General features: G+C 38.0%; 1 protein-coding gene across 4 annotated transcripts in view; it reads left to right on the top strand.

Moving 5' to 3' along the window:
• The window catches only part of mid2 (midline 2), a 156188-nt gene extending 129867 nt beyond the window's left edge, over window positions 1-26321 (top strand). For 3 of the 4 annotated variants that reach the window (XM_041990595.1, XM_041990596.1, XM_041990594.1), the window contains 3 exons: window positions 5148-5309; window positions 21720-21927; window positions 22236-26321. In XM_041990595.1, the coding sequence (XP_041846529.1) occupies window positions 5148-5309; window positions 21720-21927; window positions 22236-22659 (794 nt within the window). In that variant the 3' untranslated portion in view covers window positions 22660-26321. Of the gene's footprint in view, window positions 1-5147; window positions 5310-5753; window positions 6258-21719; window positions 21928-22235 lie in introns of those variants that run through there. The other variant, XM_041990597.1, reaches the window with a different exon arrangement.
• Window positions 26322-26958: the final 637 nt, after the last annotated feature.

Raw genomic sequence — 26958 nt, 5'->3', positions numbered from 1 at the left:
TGGGTTTTTATCCATCCATCCATTTTCTATACCTGCTTATTCCAGTGCAGGGTCGCTGCGGGACTGGAGCCCACCCCAGCTTCCTATCAGTTAAGAGATAGGGTACACCCTGGACAAGTCTCTTTGGGTTTCTCTTTACAGTTAAATAAGGTGTTTACCATACAACAGTAGTTGTCCAGAGACATTTTGTGTTATAAATATCTGCCATATTGTTAATCAAACTTAGACATGAATCGCTATATCATTAGAGGAGATCAATAACCCAACCTGTCTGTTTATTAGTAGTGATTATAATAAACATTGACACATTAACAGCCTGAGCTCTTTTCACACAAATTCACACAGTTACACTTTACACATGTGCAAAAAGATGCAAGTACTATTCATCGTTAGAAAAATTTTCCAGCTTTTAATCATAAAATGACATATGTGCACCTAGACACTTATAAAAATCATCATCATATCCAAAATCTGCAAATGCAATGAAGATTAAAGCAACATGATACCTAACTTTTTCTGTTATTGTCACATGTTCAGTATTTTATACAAATAGTTGTGCATATGTTGTTCAACTTCAGTGGTTTGATGTATTCAGTGATTTTATTTATTGTGACATAGAGCTGAGTTATCAAAACTACTCATTATAAAATAGGACATAATGTAGATGTGGGAACTAGCAGATTCCTAAAATAGATTTTTATTTTAGCTGTGTGAAAACTCCGCGGAGAGATGTAGAATCAGAGCTTTTCTTCCTAGTTATTTGAAAGCTAAAGAATTTTGGCTTTAAAAACACCATGAGATTTATTTGAGATATTTTTTTTCTGTGCTAGCAAATCAAAGCCTGTCAAAATCTGGCAGACGCAATCTGGTTAAATGATAGAATGATAGAAGTGTTTGAGTGCTTTTTCTTGTTATTAAAGTGATACCACATCCAAATGCGTAAGCTTTCACAGCACATTTCACATCCAATACCTATTAATTCCATGAAGCAGACTGTATAGGCATCCAAAACACGTAGCTCAGAGGGATAAAAGCAACATCCCCGTTCACTGGCCAGTCTCGCCACCAATGCTGTTCTATGTAAACAGATTTTAACAAGATTTTCAAAAGACAATTAATTTAGTTTTTAATCTTTTAGAACATCATTCTTTCTGTGTTGCACAAACAAAACATTCTTTCTCAAAATTGCTGAACAGTTTACAATCTGAACTTGCAACCATGCAGACGGTATTCTTCTATAGGATAGTGGGTATTATCCAACAGCTGGCATTCGTTACAGTTCTAGATGATTTGCTGTTTCTATATATAAAGACAGAAAGAAAGAAACTGACAGTGGAAGAGGAGAAAACAAAAGAACAGGTGAACATCATTCTGATAATGGTTATATAGGGAAGGTGGAAATTACCACTTACTGATATGAGGAGGATGAGATGAATGTACATAATTGTACACATTCAAGAATGTGCCCACACACACAAACACACACCTGTGCCTTTTTACCCTTTGATCCTTTCATCATCTCCTTCTCTCTCCTCTATGTAGCCTGATATTTCTCCATCTAACCCAGCAATTCAAGTGCTCTAGCCATTTGAACCATCAGGATACATTTCAGCTGTGATAGTCTGAGTGACTCAGATATTCAGCACTGTGCTGCCACAGAGTCCTCAGAGATTCATAGGAGAAACTGAGAAAGAGACAAACCCATTTAGCCCGCCATACCACTTGAGTTTCAACCATAGTATTTTCCTCAAACTTTCCAAGTGGCTAAATGCTCCCCAATGAGTGCCATCCTGTCTCCCTCTTTCTGTTTATATTTATATATCTGGCCTCTCAATAGGAGTAGGAGTGGAGTCATTGGGGCTTGCCTTTGTAGAATCATTCAAGTAAAGCAGTAGAAAATGGAGTCAGCGGGTGAGACCAGATACCACCAAGAAATGTTAGCACCGTCAAAACGCTAAGAATTATTTAAAGTTTTTTATACAAGCTGTGCAGTTTCAAACTGTGGCACATGTGTCAGGTGTGGAGGCAGAAAGGGCTAAAAGGGGGATGTCAAAGTTATGGAGGTAGTCTCAAACAGTTGGCGTGGTCAACACTACCCCACATAAGAGACAATGACTCCACAGCATTAGCTTAGGGTTTGAAAGCATGTCTTTCTGACTAATACATTAATCTGCCAACTGGTATCAGATCAACTGATCTGAGGTATGATCACACTGGACTTCGATTTTACAGCTAATCCTTGTGATGCTGCATAATTGGTATGCTGCTTTTAATTCATGCTGATTTAATCAAGTGCTTCTTCAAAGATGTACATACAATTTCTTATATGTGCTCTGTAGTGTCTGAATGTTTCTTTTACCTTCTAATTGTGTTTATCCAAACTATAGACACTTTAAAAGGTTGTTTTGAGGCAGCTAGTAATGATTACTGAACCCAGGCAAAAGAAATGTAGGTCTTACACACAAGGTTTTCCTAAATCAGCCCAATTCTGCAGATGAGAATGGATATGTGAAAATAAGTTGAGCCCACGAGAGTATTTTTATTATATGCTGTACTTCTTAGTAGTACAATGTACAAAACCTGATAACTGTATTTACTGTAACATTGAACTGCCCCCCCCCCCCTCAGAAAACGCCTTCACTGTTTTGTTAAAAATAAACTCTTTAGTTATGTTGACGTCTATTTTTCTGTATTTCATAGCTGATGATAGTTTTAATAAAATTACCTAGATAAACAAAGCTGGTATTAATTTCTTTTTCCTAATATTTAATCCATATCTATGTTTTTATCTTCAGCTGTCTGCTTATTTCCCACCTTAGACCCCGTTGTCTCTTTTCCTACCTCTTTATGTGTTCTTCATAGTCAGGGGCAAATATTTCACCACAGTCTTGCGGTGAAGTATGAATATGATTATCACAAGAGAAAATCTGAAACACAGTGGGCATTTGAGCAGCCCACAGGTTTGTAAAAACCGTCTTTATGTGCATCTCGGTAGGGAATCTCTCACAGCTTCAGCAGGATCACTTCTAACTCTGAGTCTAGGTAGATGCATCAAGAAATAAATTCATGGGAACTGCTGCTTCCATAGATACAGTGTGTTTTCTTTCATGCAAAAAGGAAAAGAGTGACAGACTCATACAGGCACACCAGCAGATGCACACTGTCACTGTTAACTGTATGTTGCATCATCAAAGACAAACCCACTTTCATTCCCAGGACACTCTGAGCTGCTGTTCCCTCCTCACAGATGCACAACTTTCCATGTTCAACCACATGCACACACAAAATGTTTGGATGCAAGTTTTCCCTTTCTGTTTTCCTTTTTCTTTTTCTGTCTGCACTGGCACATTCTCTTTCTCCTCCCCGTTACTTTGAAGTCACAGTTTTCTCAAAAACAGCAGAAGCTTCTACCAGAAAACCCCTTTTGCAGCTGCAAAACTAGCAATAGGGTGTTGCTGTGTTTTGACCTAATTTGGTAAAAATGGTGAGGTGCTATCAAGATCAAAAGCTCCAACAATAAAAAGCAGCATGAAGTTCTTTTCCTTCATCTTTCCACTGTATCTCTTAAAACCCCACATCACACTGAACCCTTTTTAAATTTGTCCAAGATGCTTATAAAACGACAAGTGGGTGGCATGAATTTTACAGCAACAAAGGACAGCTGCCACTGTAGAACAATTGTCTTACTTGGATTTTATTGTACACAATACATTTTAAAAGTAGCCTGTAATTTGCCTCCTTTTTTTCCTTTTTTTCCTTTTTTTTTTTTTGTTCATTTTTAAGGAAAGATGAACCTCCGGCTTGTGTTTTGTTTGTCTGAGAAAAGCTCAGGTGAAAATGTAGTTTGCATTCTAGCTTTAAGCGTCCCCTCCCCTCATTCATTCTTAAAGCCGCCTCACTTTTAAAGGCCTTATTTGCGTCCTGTGAAGTATTTATATTTACAAGCAGACTCTCTGCCATTACTTATGCATGCTGTTTCCACCTTGCTCAATAATTCACCAAGCATCCTCACCAGAAGGGACGAGGTAAGCAGGGTTTTGAGAGCTCTCTCTCCCTCTCAGGGTTTTATTTCCTTGTAATTGTGAGAGGAAGGAAAGATGAGACAGTAAAAATAATTGTTATTCTGCTTTTAAGTCTTTAAATGTTAATCGCAGCTGTAGTGCTAATTAAACTAGATGTTTTGTTAGTTTTGTTAAAAGTTTTGAATGAGATGAGAATGTTGTTTTATTTTGCACTGGTGTCTCTGGCTCTTTGTGAGTGCTGCCTCTAAGTTGTTTGCTCCTCAACAGAATTTCTGTCCAGACTCCAGGTTCATACTGCTATTGTTCATAGTGTTAATATAGTTGTTGATTTGACCATCTATTATTATTAGCCCCAATAATTTCAATCTTTATGGAACAAACTTCCACATAGGCTTGCCGGTGATTGGTCTGCTAGTTTTGCAACAGGTTTTAAGAATAGTACTTTATTAGAACACATGGTGGTTTAAGTAACTTTAAGCAGCATTGATGTTATTATTATTATTCACAAGACTAAAGACCACTCTGTAGGCGATCCTCTCCTCAGTCCTGAGCAGAGATTTCCTTTTCATACGTCATGGCTGGCAGGAACTCAAAGACTAAAATCACTATTTTCTAACAGGTTATTGCAGAGCTAACCCAGCATTACTAACTGTCTGCTTTAAATCAAAGTGGATAAGAGCAGTATTGCACACGTTTCCATACATTTTAACATGAAAGGCTTTCGTACTTTTTTGCCTTGAGGTGCCTACTTTCAGTAGTTGTCAAACAGTAAGTGCCTTGCTCCAAGTGGCTTATGGCTTCAGCTTTGTGAATACTCAGAACTGCCTCAGGGCACTTGTCATGATAACCTGATTGAGGGGTAATGGAATGGATCCGTACATTCACATAAATGTTACATAACATCAAGAGCCATCTGGTCTCCAGGCCTCTTATGGTGAGATGACTCAGTTGGGGGTTCAAAAGGGAAAAATAAATAATGCTTGAATTGTTTATTTGGAAGTGGTTTTTTTCTCTCTCTCTTTTAAATGTCAATAGAAAAATGATTCTCAGCAGGAGTATGCACAGCCTGAAGGCATCAGCAGAACCTTGGTACTAATGTTGTGTATGTCTGTGTGTCTCTGCCAGGTTTGTACAACTCTGCAGACAGCTGGATGATCGTCCCAAACATCAAGCAGAACCACTACACCGTCCACGGCTTACAGAGCGGGACCCGTTATATCTTTTTCGTCAAGGCTATCAACCAAGCAGGAAGCCGCAACAGTGAGCCCGCTCGCCTCAAAACAAACAGTAAGTCAGAGCTTATGTGATATTTGTGGGGGTTTTTTGTTTGTTTTTTTGTTTTGTTTTTGTATTTTTTTTGTGTGTGTGTGTGTGTGTGTGTGTGTGTGTGTGTGTGTGTGTGTCTTTTCATCTCATTGTTTGGTCAAATCAAGTTCTTTTTGTCTGTTGTTTGTTCCTGATTCAGTGAGATTTACTAGTCATTTTTAAGGGATTGTGTTTGATAAATTAGTGACAGCTATACATTGATTTTAGTTGGTAAAAACAATTATATATTGCTTTTTTAGTGTAATATATTACATTTATTCGTACAAAGGCCCGGATCTGCTGCAGCATCTACTTTGCCTTAAACACAGCATCTCAGAAGGAGCAGTTTTTAAGAACAAATCTTAATGTGTCGATTTGCCAGTTTAATCAGTTAGATCACATGTGCTTTTTGTGTTCTGGGAAAAGTGCCCGAGAGTGTCCTCAAGGTGTTCTGTGGCGATGTTTCGGGATTTAAGGTCTTGCCTCCTGCTGCAGGCCATTCAGACTCACAATATGTCAGACTTGTGCTCAGTATGTGTCAAAATCCCACCAGATGAGTTTGTTATCCACTCATGTTTCCTTTTCTTGGACTGGATTTTGAGAAAAATGTGTTCTGAAGCGCTCAACATCACATTGTTTCATTTTGCAGATGATGTAGTCCAGGTTAGTACACTTACATTTGTAATATTACTATTTAAACTGCTGTGAATCATTAGATGAGGCTGTTGCTAAGGTGTTTACATGTTATGCTGTAATCCAATGTGCGCTAACTGACTGTGTATTTATGGGATTTTGTTAAAATTTTCAATTAGAAGTCACTTATTGAAAAGCATCAATGCAAATTGGACATCTCCTCGATGGGGATCCTGCTCTAATAATCACATTTTCTAGTGACAGAAGTAATTATTGTCACAAATCACTACTGATCACAACTGTTAACCTTCAACATTGTGAAAGCTTCATTTTTAATTGCCTGAAAGTTTTAATAAAATTAGCATCAACATACTAGTGTCAGCCCTGTGTTTGCTTATAGAGATGTTTTCATTATACCCCTGGGTGAGTAAACAAAAGTCATACTCACTGAGCTTTTATTTGAACTTATATAACCTTTTACAGTAGCTCTACTGTTGCTCTTTGAACAGATTTTGTCATGTCTATCAGTGGGATGCTTTTCTAAACTCAGTGTTCCTTCTTTCTGTCTGTGTAGCTTTTAAACACCTTTTACAGACAGCCTTTGTGATGTCCCTCACTGTCAGCTACATCAACAAAATAATTGTTTTTTCTAAAATTTACTTCATATGTTTTTGTTGGAGAGAGTGTGTGGATGTTCTGCCTTTTACCAGTAGGAAAGGACCAAACTGCAGCTTAGAAATCTAGCAGGTTTCAAGACCTACATCAAGTTATCTGTGGTTTTGTGTCTGTGGCCAATTGAAGAGGAGCTGCAGTGGTAAATAGTGCAGCTTCTTAACTCATTCTCCACTCCTACTCACTTGTCAACTTGCATTGAGTTGTGCTGCTGCTTTACACACATTCCTACAGCACTGTTGATGCAGCAAGGATGAAACCTGCAACACTCCAAACACCAGCTCCTCCATCACTTTTTCTTTTACTACAGGTTGTAGTAAAAGACATTTTTCCATTTCTTTATGAATCTCAAAACATTGAGGAAGCTATCTTTTCCTGTCACATACATCATAAGATAGTTGTTTTTATACCAAGGTAAATGTTTGGTATGAGCTTTTGTTTTTTTTTTTTACAGATAATGTTAAATTCTCCCCTCCTATAGTTTTATCTTTTCTCAGTTTCCCACTAAAGCTGGTTTCTCTGTTGCAGCATCACATCATCCGGTGTGCCTCCTCGTCTTTTATAACTATTCAAATTTAATAAAAATACAGAATAAAAACTAAAAGGAGAAAAAGTTTACTAAAGGTGAACAAATAAAAGAGGAGTCCTGTCGGGTTTAAATAAACAGCAATGATAAAAATTCTAATTAAGAAATTCTAAGTCAAGTAAACAAATACAGATAACTTAATGTGCCTTGTTGGATGAGTATAGGAGAGATAATGTGACAGAATGTACACAATTACACCACCAACTATCCATTTCTGGAGATGTTCCTCTGTTTCAATACATAATGCATTAAAATCTCAGTGATACAGCTAATTTTAAATTTCCCTCAAGGGGCTCAATAAAATTTTAAAATAAGTATTAAATTGCAGTCGTACTGCTGTAAAGCTCAAACGGAGTTGATATGCCAGCTCCTCCCAGCTTCTGTCAGGAGTCTGGCTGTGGAATTTAGGATTAACTGTAATCTGGATACATTCAGCCTGGTAAAATAGGCATGTGGGAAGCTGTCATAGTCAAGGGATGATCTCTCCCTCTTCCTCAGACAAATACACTCTCTGTCTTGACAAATCCTAATTTTGTGTGCATGTTAGTTTTGCATACACTTCTCACGTTCTAGTGCATCCTTTTTGTCATTATTCAGTTATCATCTACAGTAATGCTCTGAAATGAAACCTAAGGACAAATGCAACTGTTCATAAATTTTATGTAATAGTTCATAAATATTTAAACCAGCAGTACTCTGAACAGATATATGTGGGAAAAAAGCGACTTAGTATTAGGATTTTTTTTCCAGAGCATTGAGTTGCTGAAAGCTGCTGTTATCAACATGCAGTATGCATTATAGGAAAGTAGCATGACTATGTGATGATGATGAGACTGTGTGAAAGAAGTTGGTCACTGTGACAAAATTATAGACAATTATCCCTTGAAGCTAAAGTTTCTTTCCTAAAGTTAGTGACAAGCTGGTGACTGTTATATATCCCAGAGGCATTTCTCAAACACAGACATCCCATAACCCTAATGAAGAGTAGATCCTGCTGCAGAGCTTGATGGACATGAAAGTAACCTTTAATTCCAAGAATGCCATATATATATATATATATATATATATATATATATATATATATATTTTTTTTTTTTTTTTTTTTTTTTTACTTTACAACCATCTTCTATTATCCTTGAGTGGACAGAAAATCAGAAATGACAGATTTGCATGGTTATGGATGCAAGGGACACCGGAGACAGTTGTAACACGGGTTAGTTTTAACACTTGTAATTGCTTAAATGAGGGAGAAGTTAGGAATCATCTAATTCACTCTGCACATGTTCAGTTTAGTCCTTAGTCTGCATGTGAAAAAGTATTGCCTTGAAGCAAACACAGCAAAATTATTTTTGTGATTACATACAGTAGCTAGCTTTGTGGTTGAACTTGTCAAACATTATTGCATTATGATGATTATGTGTCTGCTTAGCTGTCCTTCAAGCAAGTTATTTGTAGTAATGTTTTAGTTGTTAGCTGTATGGCAAGCTAGCTCATCAGTAATGCACTCGGGGACACACTTGCATGGGGTAGATTGTAACAGTTTAGGAAATGTGATTTGAATGACAGCATTTTGCTTTAGGGCACATTCACACCAGGATAGTCAGGGGGTTTGATTGGGTGGGGACATCAGAAAATCTTCTCACCTTTGGTTTGGTTTGCTTTTACACTGCTTTTTTTTTTTTCAAGCGAAGTGACACTAACTCTATGAACGGCTAATCCAGCATCCATCTTTCGTCCTTTCTGTACAGCAAGCAAAAGACAGTCTTATCTTGACTCTTGTTCTGTCCCTTTCGCTCTTTCTTTTCCTCTCTTATTATGATAATGTCTTCTTGCATTTCTTTGCTGAATCAGCCACGTTGCGCATTCAAAACAACCGGTGTGTTTATATCCGTTTGCTAGCGTGTGAAGCGAAACACAGCGTCCCAGAACATGAAGCTGTATAGTTCGGTTTCCCATCCTCGGGACGCAACAAACGATGGAATATGTTTGGAATTTATGTAGTGCATCTTTAACTCATTTGCTCTGTGGAACCACAGCATTTTTGTTTAAAAGTTTTTAATAAAAAGCTTTTAGTATAATATGTCATTGTCGTGGTCCTTATCTCATAATGTTACATTTCACCTCAGTGAATGTTACAATTGACCCTGAATATGGGGTCAGTTGTAACATTTGACTATGTGTTTGAGATCAAGCCATGCATTTCTGTTTGTGTTGCACAGGCAATTTCCATGCCATTTATTAGCACTTGAAGCTAGTTTAAACACATGGTTTAAAAGAGCTCGAAGTTAGAGACACAAATTTCAAAATTGTTAGAACTGTCCCCCAACTCCTCTACTTTATACTGTTTGGGTCAAAATGTAATGATACAGTAAGACCTGCCGCCATTACAGAGCTGATGTTAAACAGATAATATTGTAGTTAGTGTGATCAAGTCTATATTGTTAGGCCTCATGTGCTTTTTAGTTTGACTTTCAGTTGACTTCAAGATGCAGTACAGAAGTGCTTTTACTGAAGGGGAATGATTTCCTCTGGGTTAGTGTGACACATAAGCACCACCCCTCTTTTGCACAGCTTATTCAAGGTGAGAATGTTGCACCTTGTTGCACTTTGCAGCTCTGTTTCTAAAGCCCACCGATGGCATGTTGTTGCACCTTAGTGTGAAGGTAGTGGCAAAGCCAAATTGATGTCTGTGTGCAACAGATAACATGTAACATACAACACTACACACCAATTATTGTCGCACCTTTCAATCTGCTATGAAAAGCACAAGCTGTTAAAACACTGTTCCACCTTTCTTTGGTCAGCGTGGAAAAGCAACAGCAGTAACCAAAGGGATCATTCTGCACTGTCTTTGTGAGAAGGGCCTTGATGTAGAGCACATTTTACTCACAGGTGGCAAGGAGCCTCCGAAAGGGACACTCCCACTTCAAAATAAGACTTCATATCAAAATAATAATGGGAAAAATTATATGTAAAAAGATAAAAAAAAAAAAATAGGTTAATTATTGGTTCTCCTAGTCTAGTGAAGCAATCATGTACAATTACTCAACAAATGAGTATCCACATTAGTGGCAGAATAATAAAAAAATATACATACAGAATAAAATATGTAGAAAATAAATGAATTAAGTGATGAAATGCAGTTAAAAGGCAGCTAATCAGGTCAGGCATGGCCAAGTGTTGCTATGCTAGTGCCCTGTTTCAAAAACCATCCCTGAGTCTTTTAGTCTATTACCTCAGCAACTTAAATCTCCTGCCAGAGGGCAGCAGCTCCAACACCCAATGTTGTGGGTGCGTGCAGTCTCTCAGGTGTGCCCTCTCGAGACAGCGGGTGCTATAGAGGTCCTCCAGGGAAGGAGAGGGTGACCAATGATTTTCTGGGTGCTTTTAATGACCCTTTGCAGTGTCCTCTAGTGTGTAGTGCAGCTTGAGAACCACACAGACATCAAATAAGCTCCCACTTCAGATTTATCCTTTTGAGGATCCTCAGAAAGTGAAGACACTGCTAATCCTTCTTTATATCCACCAAGGTGTTAGAGCTCCACTGGAGGTCTGCATCCACAAGCACACCCAGGAACTTGAAGGTGGGCACTGTCTCCACCTCCTACTTACTATTGCAGATGGGCTGCAGACTGGACTTCCTCCTCTTTAAGACAGCAATCACTTCTTTGGTCTTGGAGGTTTTAAAGAACTGGGTTTCACGTTTCTAACAACTCAAAAACTCAAAACCTCCTCTAAATTTATACTTAAGTCTTAAGTCTTATATGAAGAATAACCACTTTCGTCAGTTATTCTAAGTTATTGACACATTTTTCTTGCATAAGCATAGAAAAGAAATATTGGTCTTAGAGATGGTATTTAGAAAATCATGACATAGTTTACAATCTCTATCTCTAAAAGTACATCTCATCTTTTATCAATATACTGATGTCTGAGTCTATGTAAGAATTATACATACACAGATAAATCAACTGAAGCCAAATGTTGTGGAATAAACAGTAAACGAGAGTTAGAAGGAGTTTGAGAGACTTTCTGCAGAAGATCCACCTACCAATCAAAGCAGTTCATAAGTGGCAGTAAAACACAGTAAGAACCCGAAACATGAGTATGAAATATAATATATAAAGTACTTAAATGCCTAGCAGTACTGTATTGTCTGATGGATAATTCCCACTCCCTCGCCCTCTCCTCTGGCAGCCAGTGGTATGATGGAGGGAAGCTTGTCCACCCACAGCCAACACTGTGGTGGAGATTCTGAGCCTGATTGGCAACCAGCTTTTCCCTCTTCTGTGATGCTTAGATAAGCCATCAAAACAACAACACTATATAAAAAAAAACATTCTGTATATTTATCCATGAGGTTTTCTTCATGGCGTCAATCTCTTAAAAATATTTTTCTTTGTTTCTCTCTTCTCTCCCACTCTCCCATCCTTGTTTTTGTCAGAGGAATCATATTAAAGAGCTTCTCTCATCTCTGCTGCTGAAAGCAACGAGTGTTTGGATTAAAATAGGTCACAAGAAAACTGGTCACAAATACCTCACTTTGACAGGCTCATTAGGTTTTTCTTTAACACCTTGCTGCTGTTACAGGTTCTGCTGTAATAGCAAACTTTTGAGCTAAAAGCTTTATTTTTTCTTTGCACTGGAAGTCGCTCTGATGCTAGATTAGAAGAACTGTCTCATTTTTTCCCATAATGAAAAAACCCAGAAAGTTTTTTTTTTTTTTTTAAGCCTGAGGTCATTATATTTCAGGTAGTGAGTTGCAAAGCAAATATTATGGCATAGAGCACGATCAGATCTTGGAAAGCCATGCATCATCACCTATCTTTTCAGAGTTACTCCTATAAGAAAACCCAAAATACTGCAATTTATAGCTACATGTAGCGGTTGAATATTAATGCATTTGTGTTGTGTGACACTAATAAAACAAGCATTTCCAACAAAAACATACATACTGCATCTACATTTGTCATCTCATAATAAACAGTGTCCATTCTGCAGTTTAAAGCACTAATTTGATTCCTAAACCTGCTAATTTTTCTCAGTCTTCACAAACTAAATCAGGCATAACTGAGTTTTTGTCCATTTTCAAGAAGCAAGAGCAATCAGATGTCTAAAATATATCACATTATCATAGATATTAAAAGAAAGTTAATGGGAGATACCTAGCTACAGAATCTTCTCTCTTCCACTATGTGATGTCTTGTCAAGTCCTCAAACTCTTCATGTTCTTTATATCCTTCTGTAACCCCTCACTTGGCACAATGTCCTGTTACAGTCTCATCTTTTGCCTTCTTTTTTTCTCTTTATTCCCCATCTTATGCCATCTGTCACTTTTTCACAGAAGTGATTCTGTTTGCTGCACGGTGGTGTGGTGGTAAGCACCGCAGCCTTACAGCAAGAAGGTCGCCTGTTTGAGCCTCGGCTGGGGGGAGGTTCGAACCTGGGGGTGGTGGCCTTTCTGTGTGGAGTTTGCATGTTCTCCCCGTGTATGCGTGGGTTCTCTCCAGGTTCTCTGGCTTCCTCCCACCGTCCAAAGACATGCACGATAGGTTAATTAGTTATTCTAAATTCTCCCTAAGAGAGAGTGTGTGTGTGAATGGTTGTTTGTCTATTTGTGTTGGCCCTGTGACAGACTGGTGACCTGTCCATGGTGTACCCCGCCTCTCACCTGTTAAAATGCTGGGATAGGCTCCAGCTCAGCCACGACCCGTAATGGAATAAGCGGTCAAGATAATGAATAAATGAATGAATGAATGATTCTGTTTGCCTCAAGATAGTACATCGTTTAGTTCACGCAGATAGCTGCATGATCTCCAAAGACATTCCAGCTTGGTTTATGAACGCTCTGCTTATCAAGTGACATGTAAGAACATGCTGAAAAAACATGCAGTATTTTAAATGGCATAAAAAAAATGTATGTATATGATGTCAGCATGCATATTCTTTATTTCATCAAAGTGATAATTATTACATTAATTTTATTTTCAGGAAAAAATTTAAATAAACAGACGTATAATTTAATTGGTTTGAAACTTACAAAAGACACCTATGACAGACAGGTGAGAAGTAAGCATCATTAATTTGTGCTCCACTGTGTCATCAGACGATCAGCTGATCTGAAGAAATCCTGCTAGAGTTCTGCAATATTGACGGATGTGTGTTGCAAAGTTATATTCCGGTAAATATCCAGATGGTTTTGGTCACCTAAAGAAGAGGCACATTCCCTGACCACCGCTGATCTGCATTACACCATCAGGTTTCTTCGGACCAAAACACATTAATTTGTTTTGAACAACGAGACGTCGAGATATCATTAACTCATCCAGTATCAAACTATAAAAAAAAAAATTAAAGGAAAAAAATGTCATATATATATATACCTCTTTAGTCTCCTTATGAAACTTATTTAATAAACAGCTAATCAAGATGGTGAGAAAGTACGAAAATATCTACATCACATTTGGCATTTAAAGACACAGACACCGCCACGTGCACAAACCCGCTGTCCACTCTTTGCTGCGACTTTCAAGCGAGCCGCAGTAGCACCGGACAGGAAGTCGAGACTAGTTTGTTTTTGAAAATGAAGTTATTAGCAGAGCATTTCCTGAGTATAATTTCGCACTCTTATTATGGTCCAAGAATGTGTGCAAATATAGATTTTATGTTTAAATGGATCCATTCAGACAATATAAATTACATTTGTAACATCTGAATAAAAGCATAATCCTGAAGGCATGGGGGCTTTTATTTTGCAGTGGTGGTGCATCAGAATCATTTACATGTATCAGAAACCCTGATATCATATCATATTTTATTTAACAAAAACTAGGATAAAGGCCAGGATTGTACACAATGCATGTCATTGTGCCTTCAAAATAGTAAGAATAAGAATAACTAAACCTTTAGTAGTCCTTCAGTGGGAAAATTGCTTTGTTGCAACAGTATAGTAAGCAGAAGCACACAGTTGCTATAAAAACACACAAACACACACAGTAAGTAATAATATGTACAGTAACACATATTTTTAAGTTACATAGTGATGCTTTAAAGTCCCACCAGTGAATTTAAGGCAGATAGAGCTCTGGACATTGACTGGATTATTACAGCCCCTTGTTTTTTGTCTTTTATTGTCATTCTGTTGTAAATCTGCTGTTGTGCTTGGGATCGCTGGGCCTCATTCACCAATTTCTTCTTACAAATTGTCTTTTGTTTTTAACTTGTACTTGTATGTGTCACTTGGGTCAGCATGATGTACAGCTGAAGACTTTTAATCTTGACAAGAAAAAAACCCACGAGGAAGCTTACAGTTAGCTTACACCTCTGCAGCCTACTCCTCTGTTCAGCTTGAGGAAGCAGCTCAAAGTTACATTTGCAGCTAGTACATAACACACTGAAACCTCAGAGATGCATTATGGTGCCTGCTGTGCACCAGACAAAAAAAAAAGATATTTTTTTCCCCCTTTTCTTTATCCTTTTTGTTTTGTGAGAGCAGTACCAAATCCTCCAACGCCTACACATCTCATCACGTTCACTCCAGCTGGTTTGATTGAGACGGCATTTTAAAATCATGTGTTGATGCTTTCTTGAGCTTTTTAGGTCACTCCGTTGCAACCACTCATTCAGCACTGAGTGGCTGAAAGTGAAGAGTGCCACAAATGCTGCACTTTATAGAAGTATCACTGTGCTCAATACCGACATGTAAAGTAACTCCCAACTTCTTGAAAAACATATGAATTAAGCATGATGAAGAAGAGGGCCGTTGAGAAGCAGGTGTGCACACGCGTGTGTGCTTGTGTGTGACCTTTTATCACCATGACTGAACTTCTTCATTTACCTCAAAGTGAACTTTGACCAGCTTTCTACATGACAGCCTTCAGATATGAGAGGAAGAACCTAGAAAGAGAGAGAGGGACTTTGAGTGGTAGAAAAATGTCAGATTGAGACTGAGCGAGGGAGTGTTGGCCGAATAAAGGACACCAAATAGCTCTTTGCAGAGGTGAGTGTCTGTAGACATCATCACCATCAGTCTGCTACTTATTTAGCCATCTTTGCAGTGCAGAAAGAGTAATGTCATCAAACACAAAAGTAGAAACATTGGTTTCCTTTTCATAAGGCTTGAATTGTTTTTTCACTCTATTTTACTTTCAGTATATTAACCATACATATATTCTACCATATATGTGGTGTAAAAAGCAGTGAATAAGTTCTGACTCTGGTCTTTTGGAGCTGATGGCACAATAATCTTTTTATTTTTGATGCATTTGTTAGCATTAAAATTGAATTAAACTTGCAAATTAGTTCGGTCACAACTTACTAGAGATGTGGCTGAGCATTATTAAAGGAAGCTTTTATTAGTCTTTGCTTTTAAATTGGCTAGCTCCTCACTAATTAATTCATTTCAACAAGAAGCAAAGAAGCACTTTGCTAATTGGAGGCAGAGAAACAGGTTGAAAATTAGAGTGAGGTATTCATCATATTCACAAGGTGCCCAAAAGTATACTGCAGACAGTCTTGCAGTATTTTAGTCCAGGATGACTCTTCCACAGTGTGACCACTGACTGTCAGTTCTGGTTTGAGAAATGTTTTTTATCATGTCTGATTTGAATGCTGGTACAGGTGGAAGTCAGCTATAAGACATGATTTCCCCAGACACAATTTCAGAACATCTACCAAAGCTAAAAACAACCTTCACAGCATATTCTTGAAGTTTTTCTGTTAGTATTCTCTTGTGCCCTGATATGTAGCCTACAGAAGTTGCAGAGACCCAACTCAGGTTTAGTTTTAAGTGATGTAGTTTCACACATTTTCCTCTCAGTTTAATAGTCTTTATCTACAATGACCTACATTCATATTTTGAAAGCCTTGCGTTGACATTTTTATCTATCTCTCAGTGTATTACCTGCAAAAATCAACATTCACTTTTCTCATTTTGTAGCCCAGGGCTGCAGGATGGCGTGAAGGAATAGCGTCAGAAACTGCAGTGTTTTCTTTTAAGCTTGAATTTTTAAACTTAATCGTGTTTTTAATACTGTTTTTATCTAATGTTCTTTCTTTTTCCTTTCTCTTTAGTATTTAATTATTATTTAATTATTATTTTCTGATGTCGCTGAATTGTGCTATACACATAAACTTGCCTTGTCTTGCCAACAATATAAATCCAGCCTTAGATATGTCTGTATTTAGTACTTCTATTGTTTTTTAACTAAAAACAATTCTTTGTTATGGGTGAGCATATTGTTTGTGTTTAAACAGAAGCAGATGTGAATACATACCAGCCTTTCTTTAGGCAGCCGCTCTGCTGACAATGAAACACTAACTGTTGACTTTGCAATGTTCGTCATTCTGTTGGTAAACTATACTGGGCATCTACATTGTGTGTACAAAGCAAGGAGTGGGCAAACACCCCGGAGAGTTTTTTGTTTGCATGTGTGTGCGTGTGTTTACAGCACTTGTGCGTTTTGTCAGATCCAAGTCACCGTGTTAGGTAAGCAGCTAAAATCCAAGCTGAAAATATCACATGACAAACTGCCCAAGGGGTACACATTCCTCTTTCTGCTAAGAAAAAACCTGCAGTAATATTTACCCAGCATGCATCTCTCATGACAGGCCTCAAGCAGCCACGCAGCCCTTAAAGTAAACAGTTGGAAGTGGAGAGGAAGTGGTGAGTCTAGATAGAAATGGAAAGGAGGGGGCATCTATATGAAATAGTGGTATGGTGCATGTTGTGCATTTAAAATGTCGAAGTTTGATACCAGCGGGACTTTGGCTTTAAAATTAAGGGAAAAAAGCCTGAAGACAAACAGTGATGCAGCACATGTAAATTAACAGGAGTTTTTTTTGTTTTGTTTTGTTTTTTTGTTTTTTTTAACAGATTGGCAAACTGCAATATTTTCAGGTGTTTCCCTGTTTAGGTTTTGATCTCACACAATACAGGACGCTCGTGGTAGAGTCCCAAATTTATGTTGCAGCATGAGATGACCCCAAGAAGGCAAGGCAATGCAGTTTATTTGTATAGCACATTTCATGTACAGGACAATTCAAAGTGCTTTACATAAAACAAAGGCATTACAGATATTTAGAAATAGTGAAAGGCATCAACACATAATCAAAATAAAATAAAAAATTACTTTAAAATGATTAAAAGCAAGATAAGTTAATGCTGTCAGAGTTTCTTTTTCCGTGTCAGACAACAGACTGAATGCAAGCACTAAAAGCCAGAAGTTCAGCATTTCACCAAGGAATGTTTGAGATCGATCAGCGATGTTTTTAAGTCCCATCGGACACATATTGGATTCATTTCTTTCATTCTGTGCATTTCTGTGCAATAACAGAAAAGGCATATCTGAGACACTCCACTGTGTTTTAATGATTATGTTTTTGAATACACAACCAAGAGCCCTAACAGTGACCCTGTATGAACCATCAGAGAAATGAGAAAGCACTTCCAAAAATGGCTTCTCTATTGCAATGAATTTCTGAACAGACCCAGAAGCCTTTCCGAAAATTGTTTTTCTACCATTGGTCTCTAAGGACTTTGTCTAGTTCATTAAAGGGTGAAGCTGAAGAAGATCAAGGACTGTGTTCTTTGCTTTTCACCATACAATGATTTTTTTTTTTTTTTTTCCCCCAGTATTTTGATAAGTTTAGCAGAAATTTGAGAAGATGAAACACGATACACATAAACCCACGTACCCAGAAAGACACCCTAAGCACCTCATACTCCTGCTGGGCTCCCAGTTGATGCATTATGTCTGTATATCAGCCAGATGGTAAAAGTAGTCAGTGCTGTTGATTTACACACCACGTTACATATGCTATAGATTGAAAAGCCAAGCAGGCTGACATTTTGTAAATTCAGCAGGGTTGTTGAAACCTGTTTAAGGTGTGCTGATTCCCAAATGCTACTGCTTTTACTGCATTATTTGTTTTACTATGCAGTAAAAACCTTCTTTCTTCTGTCTTAATCATGTTAACAGCAGTTATATCCATGTCTTTGCATAACATTGATGCTTGTATATGTTTCCCCACCATTAGTCCCTTTTATTTCTCTTCTTTTTTTCTCTTTGGTGCTCTTTCTTTTTTGTGCTTTACAAGTTTCCATTTAGGACTTCCATGTGTGTAACAATGCACATCTCCCAGGCAGTGTTGCAGAGAGCTGTTATCATCTGCAGACAGATACTTCTAATTACCTCTATATTACAGCATAGTAGAAATAGGCAAATGATGGTGACCTCTTATGAACTCAGTCTGTATAATATATTGTACAAATACGATTCTGTCTTTATTGTTTTGATTCAGAATGTGACCACAGTCTGTCTATGTGTGTTTAACAAAATTATACTGTTTTCAAACAATTAGCATCAACAGAATTTCTGTTGAATTAAATAAATGTGTAGTTGACTAGACAGATGATATATAAAAAGGGTCTGAAACATATTTTTTTAACCTGCACTTTTATCTTTAGTCCCTATAATATACTGTGTAACTACACACACAGCTTTACACCTCTAGGCCTGCAATGTAGCACAGCAGCAGAAATCTATTTTGGCATATTTGCCAAGTGCTGCTAGCAAATACCAGTGCACCAAGTGTGACTTGAAGTTTGTTCATTTCACGCCAGTTCTTCTACATGAAGGTGCCTTAGTGGCAATGTACTCACATCGTTTATATTTCAGAAAATAAATACCAATTAATTACTTGTTACATTACACCTGGTAGGCCCTACTTTCAGCTTAAACTCAGAAGCATCGAAAGTAAAGCAGACTGGAGTTTACTGACGCAAACTAAAGTAAAAGTGTTATTTTAGTCATATACTATACTCAGACATGTGTATTACAAGTCTCTCTTGGGAAGAAATAATGTAAACTGAAAAGAGTTTACAAACACAGTTTATTATTTCAGATACTTACGTAAGTGGGTTAGTACTACAGTGTGTAAGCGTATAAGCTTGGTGTGGGAAAAGAGTTGTATAGTAGACAGCAGAAATCTTTTCTTTTCATGGGTTCCTATTTGAGTAGCATTTATACCAAGTGGTTATTGGCCCCCACTTTCCCAGTCTGTTGTCAAGTCAGCTATTATTGAGGACAAGTATACAGCATGTAAACTAATACATCTGGGTGTTTCAAAGTACTGTAGAAAGTGTAAGTATGGAAGTAACCAATTTAAGACACAACTGCCATTTAGCATGTTTTTATTTGCTGTGCAAAGTTGCACTTTATTTCCTCCATATACGGCACTGGTTCAAAACACGTCCACTTGGCAATTTACAACTACATTACTGAATTTCTGTAGGCTGTAGTTGATGTTGTATGTGTGTGTGTGTATGTGTGAATGTCTGCTTGTCCTCTGCTGTCACATGTGTTTCCCCTTCCCCAACCTCAGGCCCAGCCAGGGCTCTCAGGAGTCATCCCCTGGAAAGGCATGACAGAGCCCCAGTGTTTGGAAATGGCTGCGCTGGCAGCGATAAGCAGTTCAAAGAAGAGAGCGCATTAATATAATTGGCTGCCAGCAGCACATTGGCCTCATCGTCTCATATCCACATGCGGTAACACACACTCACCACGCAGATTATTGGAGAGGAGAGTGTGAGAGTGTAGAGAGGATAGAGAGGATGAGAATGGAAGAATGAGAGGAAGAGAGATGAAGGGAAGGGCAGATAGAAAGAAGGGAGGAGGAGTCAGGGTCCTTATTGTGTTGCTCATTAAGCCATGGGAGACTCAGAGAGGCTGAGAGATGAGATGAGAGGTGTCAGAGTTAAATGTCAGGTCTGGAAGGGATGTGGCAGGCTTTCGAGAAGCTACACACACACACATAGTAACACACAGCCATGGACACTGAGAGGTATAGAGGTGCTCCTCTGATGATTGTACCTTCATATTATCCCCTCAACTTCTCTTCTCCTCCTCACTCTTTAGTCTCTTCCTCTGTGCTGCTCACCTAGTTTTGCCCTCTCAATTTTCCGTCCATTACACCCAAATTACTGGTGTCATTGCAAACTGCATTGTTGCAGCCGGATAAAAGCATTCCACTAAATAGCCTCAACTATTACCTACTGCAGTGGAAGTGAAAGCCATTTCCTTCGGCTAATTTACAAGTCTCTGTGATTGGAGGAAGAGAAGAAAATGCCGAGTGACTTCCGTCACTGTTATGAAATGTTTTCACCAAAGGCAGCAGAAGGCTTTGAAGTTTAGACTCTTGCCCTTGTATTTCAAAAAAGCTCCTTTTCTGTCTCTCTTTGTGAGTTCTCTACATGCACTTCTCACCCCTTTATTCACTTCTTTTGCTGCTGCTCAACAAAAAAAATGTCCTATAATTTTCATTCTAATTCTCTGCTCTTTGATCTTGTGGTGTCTCCTGCCCTTTTTTCCACTCAACAATCTTGAGTGATCTTGAACTAAAATGCCAGACACACATGGTTAGTGACAAACCCACGAATAAAGCGACATCTAAAAGAAGTGGATTTTCCCTCTGGAAATGGCAGGGACCACAGCAAAGATGAAAGTGTCTCAGTTTGGTACGATAATCTACACTATGTCAAACGGGGATTATTGTGCATTCTGTGGCTGTACTGGATTGTCTCATGACCTTTAACATTTGTGAGGAGAAAAATGATTTTTTTTTATTTTGTTACAGGAACAAGACACTCATTGTAATCATTGAAGAAATACAGGAATTTTTTTTAAGCTTTCATTTCCAGTAATTTTAGTTTGATTGTTCTATGTTGTGATATTGTTCAATCTTTTTGCACCTATTTTGCATCATTCTAAAGTTTTTTGTGCTTTTCCAAAGGACTTGAATTCAGCTAGAAGTGCTAATCATGACAAACTCATTATGATTAAAATGTAAAAATAGTGGTTCTCAAAGTGACTTCCAGGGCTAAGAGAAATCCTGGAGGGACTTAGAAAAGGGTCTCTGAGTCTCTCTCTCTGAACTCTGCAGAAGAGCATCACTGTTACTGTTACTGTTGCTGTCTTTCAGGAAACTGGTCATTTAGGTGGAAATTAAAAAAACCGAATGGACGCGTTCCTAATTATGTTTCCTGTCCCAACATGTGTTTTCATATGAGACAGAAATGATCAAAACAAAAACAGAAAAGCACTTTGTTTTCTTCTATCACTGAATATTGCTCGTGTGTGTTGTACTTTTGTTACCAAATGTGTTGCATGTTTGTTGTGGGATGTGTCAAACCTCACATGAGTGGGAGCACTTTTTGATGAGGCACTGGGATGAAGCCCTCTCCAGTGCTGCCAGCATTTAACTGCTAGATATGTGCAGGCTGTTGATGAGTTGATTTAACTGAGGGTGCAAATTAAATTGAAATTATAATATCATTACCAAAGTATGTGTGTGCTGGGGGCTGCAAAAGACAAGCCATATTTGTGTCATATTTATGATATATTTATGTAACCGTTAGGAAGATCCTTGTGACAAAAAATATCCTCTTCACTGTTGAAAAAGTGTGAGAATTGCTTTGCTGAATTACATTCGTTTCTCTTCAGGTCAGCCCTTCAAGTTAGACCCAAAGACAGCCCACAAGAAGCTTCGTTTGTCCAACGACTGTCTGACCATGGAGAAAGACGAGAGTTCACTGAAGAAAAGCCACACCCCCGAGCGTTTCAGCGGCACAGGCTCCTATGGAGCTGCTGGTAATGTCTTCATTGACAGTGGGTGTCACTACTGGGAGGTGCTGCTGGGAGCATCCACGTGGTAAGAAACACACCCCCACACGAGTGCATTATATAAGCTTGCAAGGCGGTTTGGTAAACTGGAATATCTTTCTTTTGGGAATTTAAATTTAGGCTGTTATGCAAACTCCAATTACACACAAACAACAGAGCTCACTCAGCATAGACTGTGTATACTCTTATCTTAATTATATTCCCCTAATAATTGGCTGCAATGCAGATGCAGGAAAGCCCCAAAGGATCTTTGCCTATGTCGTGTGTCTTCAGCATCATTATAGGGGACACTTGTTTCAGATAACTAATGTGCACCAAAATGTTCCTTCCCTGCAGGTATGCCATTGGCGTAGCTTACAAATCAGCCCCCAAAAACGAATGGAGTGGCAAGAACTCGTCCTCATGGGTGTTCTCACGCTGCAACAACAACTTCATGGTGCGGCATGATGGCAAGGAGATGCTGGTGGAGGCAAGCCTGCAGCTGCGGCGGCTGGGTGTGCTGCTGGACTACGACAACAATTCACTGTCCTTTTACGATGCCATGAATTCCCAGCACATTCACACCTTTGAAATCTCCTTCCTCTTGCCTGTTGTACCCACTTTCATGATCTGGAACAAGTCAGTCATGATTCTCTCAGGGCTGCCTGTCCCAGATTTTGTTGACGGGGTGGCCTCAGATCTTCAAGAGCAGCAACAGCAGCAAATGGGCCTGTGCCGGCAAGATTCGCCATACTTGACGGGAATGAAAACTTGCCACTGACTGGTCCGTTGACCAAGATGTTTGATGATTGGGAGCTGACAGTGTGACTGAGTTCTGCTCTAAGGCTCAGAAGTGAACAAGTTGCAGTCTTTGACAGTGTTGGAAACATGCACACCAGTCTGGAAAGACATTAGTCCTGTTAGTATGTTGCCATTTTATGTTTTGCAAATCCATTAGCATATGGGAACTTGACTAAAAACCGTTTATGTAAAATTAATGGGAAGCCCTGGAGTCACTGGTAAAAAGAGCTTTTGTCAGTCATCGAGCTGGTTTTCAGGACCATTTGAGGTCTTCATTTTTATTTTATTATTCTTTTGACTTGATCCCTTGGCAGAAGACCAAAGAGAGAATCTTCATCAGCTATTTAAAGTGTGAAGTTGCATCATATGGACAGTGAAATCAGATCTGTTTCTAATGTTTTAAAAATAAAAAGGCCACATTAATATACAGAGGAGAATTTGACTAAGCATAACTGCAAACATTTTAATCTGATATTAAATATAAACATTTCTCTCATTAGGTTTAGAGACAATTTGAGTAAACAGAATGAAACAAAGACCAAACAAAATTAATCAGTAAGATAGAATATCATGTGATTAATATAGGTAACAGAAGATACCATTCACATCTCTTTACCAAGTCCAGCTACTGTCATTACCGTGGCAAGATAACTGGAACAACATAACTAAAAACCAGAAACTAAAAGGTTTTTATGTTTTAAATGGTAAACTTTTGACATGCTACAATTGTTAGACTAGACGGGAGAACAAATGCAAACAAATCTTCACAGGTAAAGTGCAGCCTCCAGCAAACAGGCATATACTTGCAGTCTTACATTAAAAATCACATAAAGCCTTTATTTCCGCTGGTCTTATTAGTAACAAAACTAACTATAGCATTTTAGCCCTTGAGTTTGCTTTAAGCAATGTGGTTTGTAATTCCTGCATATTTTCCTCTCAAGACAGAGAGATTTTTTCTCCCTTGTTTATGCATTGCAAACAGAACATGTACAAACACCAACCCAGTTATCAAGGAAGTTTAAGTGAACTGTTAATAACTGTCAATTTGACAAGTTGTGGACTAGCTGAATATTTTAGATGCATAATCTTGTATATTTCTTTTACTTCAGCTCAATACATGCATGTCATACTAAAGTAACAAACACTGTCAAAATACTTCTTTCAGGTTCTTCTTTGCAAAATAACAAACACTTTAGGCAATTACAATGACCTTGAGTGGTATTGTCAAAAAGAAATGTTGTTTGAGTCCTTTTTACTGTGTTCATTATACCATCTAATAATGTAGACTTTTTTAGATGCTGGTAGTGGACCTTTAATATTCTGTTGCCACTGTTCATGTGATGTGCCTTTAGTAGCTGTAAGTGATCGTTCCTGAAGTCTTCTCCTTGATCTTCCTCCTAGATTTGACCCAACAGTTCTGTTTGTATTGGTGGGTCACAGTTCCAGGAACTTCATAGTTCCAGGAAGTATTAACATTGCTCCTGAATATTGTAAAAACATCACAAGGGGCAGATTTGCATCATATGACTACTCAACTTGTATAATAAGAGATTTATTGAATACAAGAGAGGAAGAAAAGTGTTATTTATGGAAAAGAAGATGGTTTACTTCTATTATTAACTGCACCATATTCATGATGCACTTTTTAATGAAACCCTATTTGCCCTCTCTGCGTAGTGAAATAGGTGGAGCAAAGTGCAGGGTTGTAATGGGGAGGGTAAGTCACTCTAAAAGTCTTCTACTGGTTATGTTATCTCATTCTGTTTTCCTGCTTATATTTACAAAATAATTTCTGAAATTCATTATGGTTATAATTATACCCATAATAAAAAAAAATGTTGCACAACAAAACTCTGAAGGCTTTGCTGAAACCGTATTCGGTCACTCAGAATTTTTTTAATTTGTTTTAAATGCCACCAAAGACTTGCCCTCCCTATTAGATTTTTCAGTGGTATTCAGTGAAATTACCTTTTTTGGAAAAGGGATGTAATGATATAATGATAAACTAAAAAAGAAATGTACCCTATTGATGACTTTTCAGGGACAAAGAAGGTAAACACTTAAATTTGCTGTCTGTTGAAATGTCATAGCATGATTGTGTTTTTCTCTGTGATTTGTTAACACACAGATGCACATACACACACCAACACATACCATGCTCCATTCAGGTTGTTTTTGTTGTGATAAATGCATGACACATTGTAGTTTTCCAGGATTTACTGAATAATTTCTCTGTCCATTTCACTAAATCTCGTTTCTTCATTCAGCTGAACATATCCTTACAACACAGAGCTCCCCAGCCCGTTTCAGTCCTCCATTGCTATTCAAATAACTGCAGGAGTCATTCCATGTTTCTTTGTTTGAATTTCAAGGTCTTATTTGGGTGACAGTCTATTGGGTTTGACATTCAGGTAGCAGCTCAGATTCAGACAATCAAACGTGTGTTATATTGTAGTTTATGCAGATTTAAGAGATAGTATAGCAGGGAAAGTGGGGCTTGTAGCCAAATGACACTGCAAGCTGAGTTTAAAGGAAAAGATGAGGACAAAACATTATACTTTAGGAATATTTCCACCTACTTCGCTCATCGTCATGTGTGTACTTAAAGTCGACTATTATGAAACGCCACTTCTGGCAGGTAATGATGTCATTGCCTTGAAAAAGCAAACAGTACAAGTACTCACTGGTGAATCATATGCTGGTATTTGTAAAAGTAAGCTTGTCTATATTTTTTTCGATGAGTAACAAAAATCCAGCAGTAAAAACACAGTATTTGTATGTCTCAGCTATTCATTAAAGGAAACCTCCTTTTTGATGGTGTTGATGGCTAGAAATAATCCACATGTAAACGATAACACAGTGAGAGCTCTCTTATGAGAGCTGGGTTTTGATTTCTGTCATGAAGATAAAGAAATGTTACCTGACTTCCAGATATCCACAGATCTTGCTGAATAATGTCAGTCTAAGGCTCAACTGTGTGTTGATTTATGATCTGGACCGACAAGCTCAGCTCATCTGTGCATGTGTGCTTGGCTCGGTCACTGCATGATTATATGACCTTGCTGCAGGTTCATAAATCTTATCTTACCAGTGAGGTTTCTTATCAAGTTAAACATGCTATCTCTGTTTTATTTTTACAATGAAAAAAAAAACATGACAATAACACCCAAAAATCTCATTGCCATGCATATCAGATTGTTTGCAGTGCTCTTTTTTGTGTCACAAGTCAATCCAGTAAAATATATATGGTGAATGATTTTAAATAGCTTCCCACTCCTTGTAGTGCAGTGTTAATACCTTTGAAACAATGCAATAGATTTTTCTTTTTGCTTTTCTGTTTGTGTAATTTGGGGGATTGTTTTTTTGGGTCTTTTTCTTTTTTTCTTGTCTTTGTTTTTTTATATAATTGAAGAGCGAAGCGCTCCTCTCCTCTTTGGCACTGGGACCTTGATAAACAGCACAAAAATAGCAGTTTTGCCTTGAAAAAAATGTTTTCTGTTTCCATAGAAGAGATACTTTTAGCCAGAGAGGAACATAAATCATAGGGGGAAATATATATTATATAAAGTTGTATAAATACAAAATATATATGAAACAATGTTATTTATGTGAATTTAAGTCCAAATAAAAGTCTGATCCCAATTATTGTCTGAGTTAAGATTCCTTCCCAGTTGTATTGCCTTTCACTTGCCGAAGACACTGTTTGAAAATTAAAGTAATTGTCCACAGCACTTTGTGAACAGAGGGCTTTTTTTTTTATTCTATGGCTTTATTTCTATAATCATATAAATATGATTGTCATCTAGTTTACAGCCTGAGGGATAATACCTCTGTCTCTAAAAAAGATCTAATATCCCTTAACATGTAAATTGTATCAGAAAAGCATAAAATCTACAAGAAAAATCTTTTTATTGGCAAGTGATGCATAAATGGCACATTTGACAGCTTAGAGGGTTTCCATAAACTTATAATTTAAAAAGCATCCCAAAGGGCATTAAGTTGATGGCATGGTGAAGTTTCCAGACTCTGGCAGGTCATCCAGAGCTCAGGGTGGAGTTAGAGGGCCAATACCCGCTTAGCCTTCATCTGTCATCTATGGCAAAAGTTCTTCAGTTCTCTCATAGAACCCGAACTGCATGGGCCACAGCACCGCCTGCAAGCATGGCACACGCTCACATTGACACTGAAACAGTGAACTATATCCTTGCTAATTTTGCAGTCATTTTCCATTGCAAAGACGAGACTGTTCTGACCATGTCAAGAGGATCAAGTAGAATCT

The sequence above is a fragment of the Melanotaenia boesemani genome, chromosome 7 (assembly GCF_017639745.1).
Source record: "Melanotaenia boesemani isolate fMelBoe1 chromosome 7, fMelBoe1.pri, whole genome shotgun sequence".
Lineage (NCBI taxonomy): Eukaryota > Metazoa > Chordata > Actinopteri > Atheriniformes > Melanotaeniidae > Melanotaenia > Melanotaenia boesemani.
The sequence above is the reverse complement of the archived record's forward strand: the minus strand, read 5'-3'. Positions and strand labels throughout refer to the sequence as shown.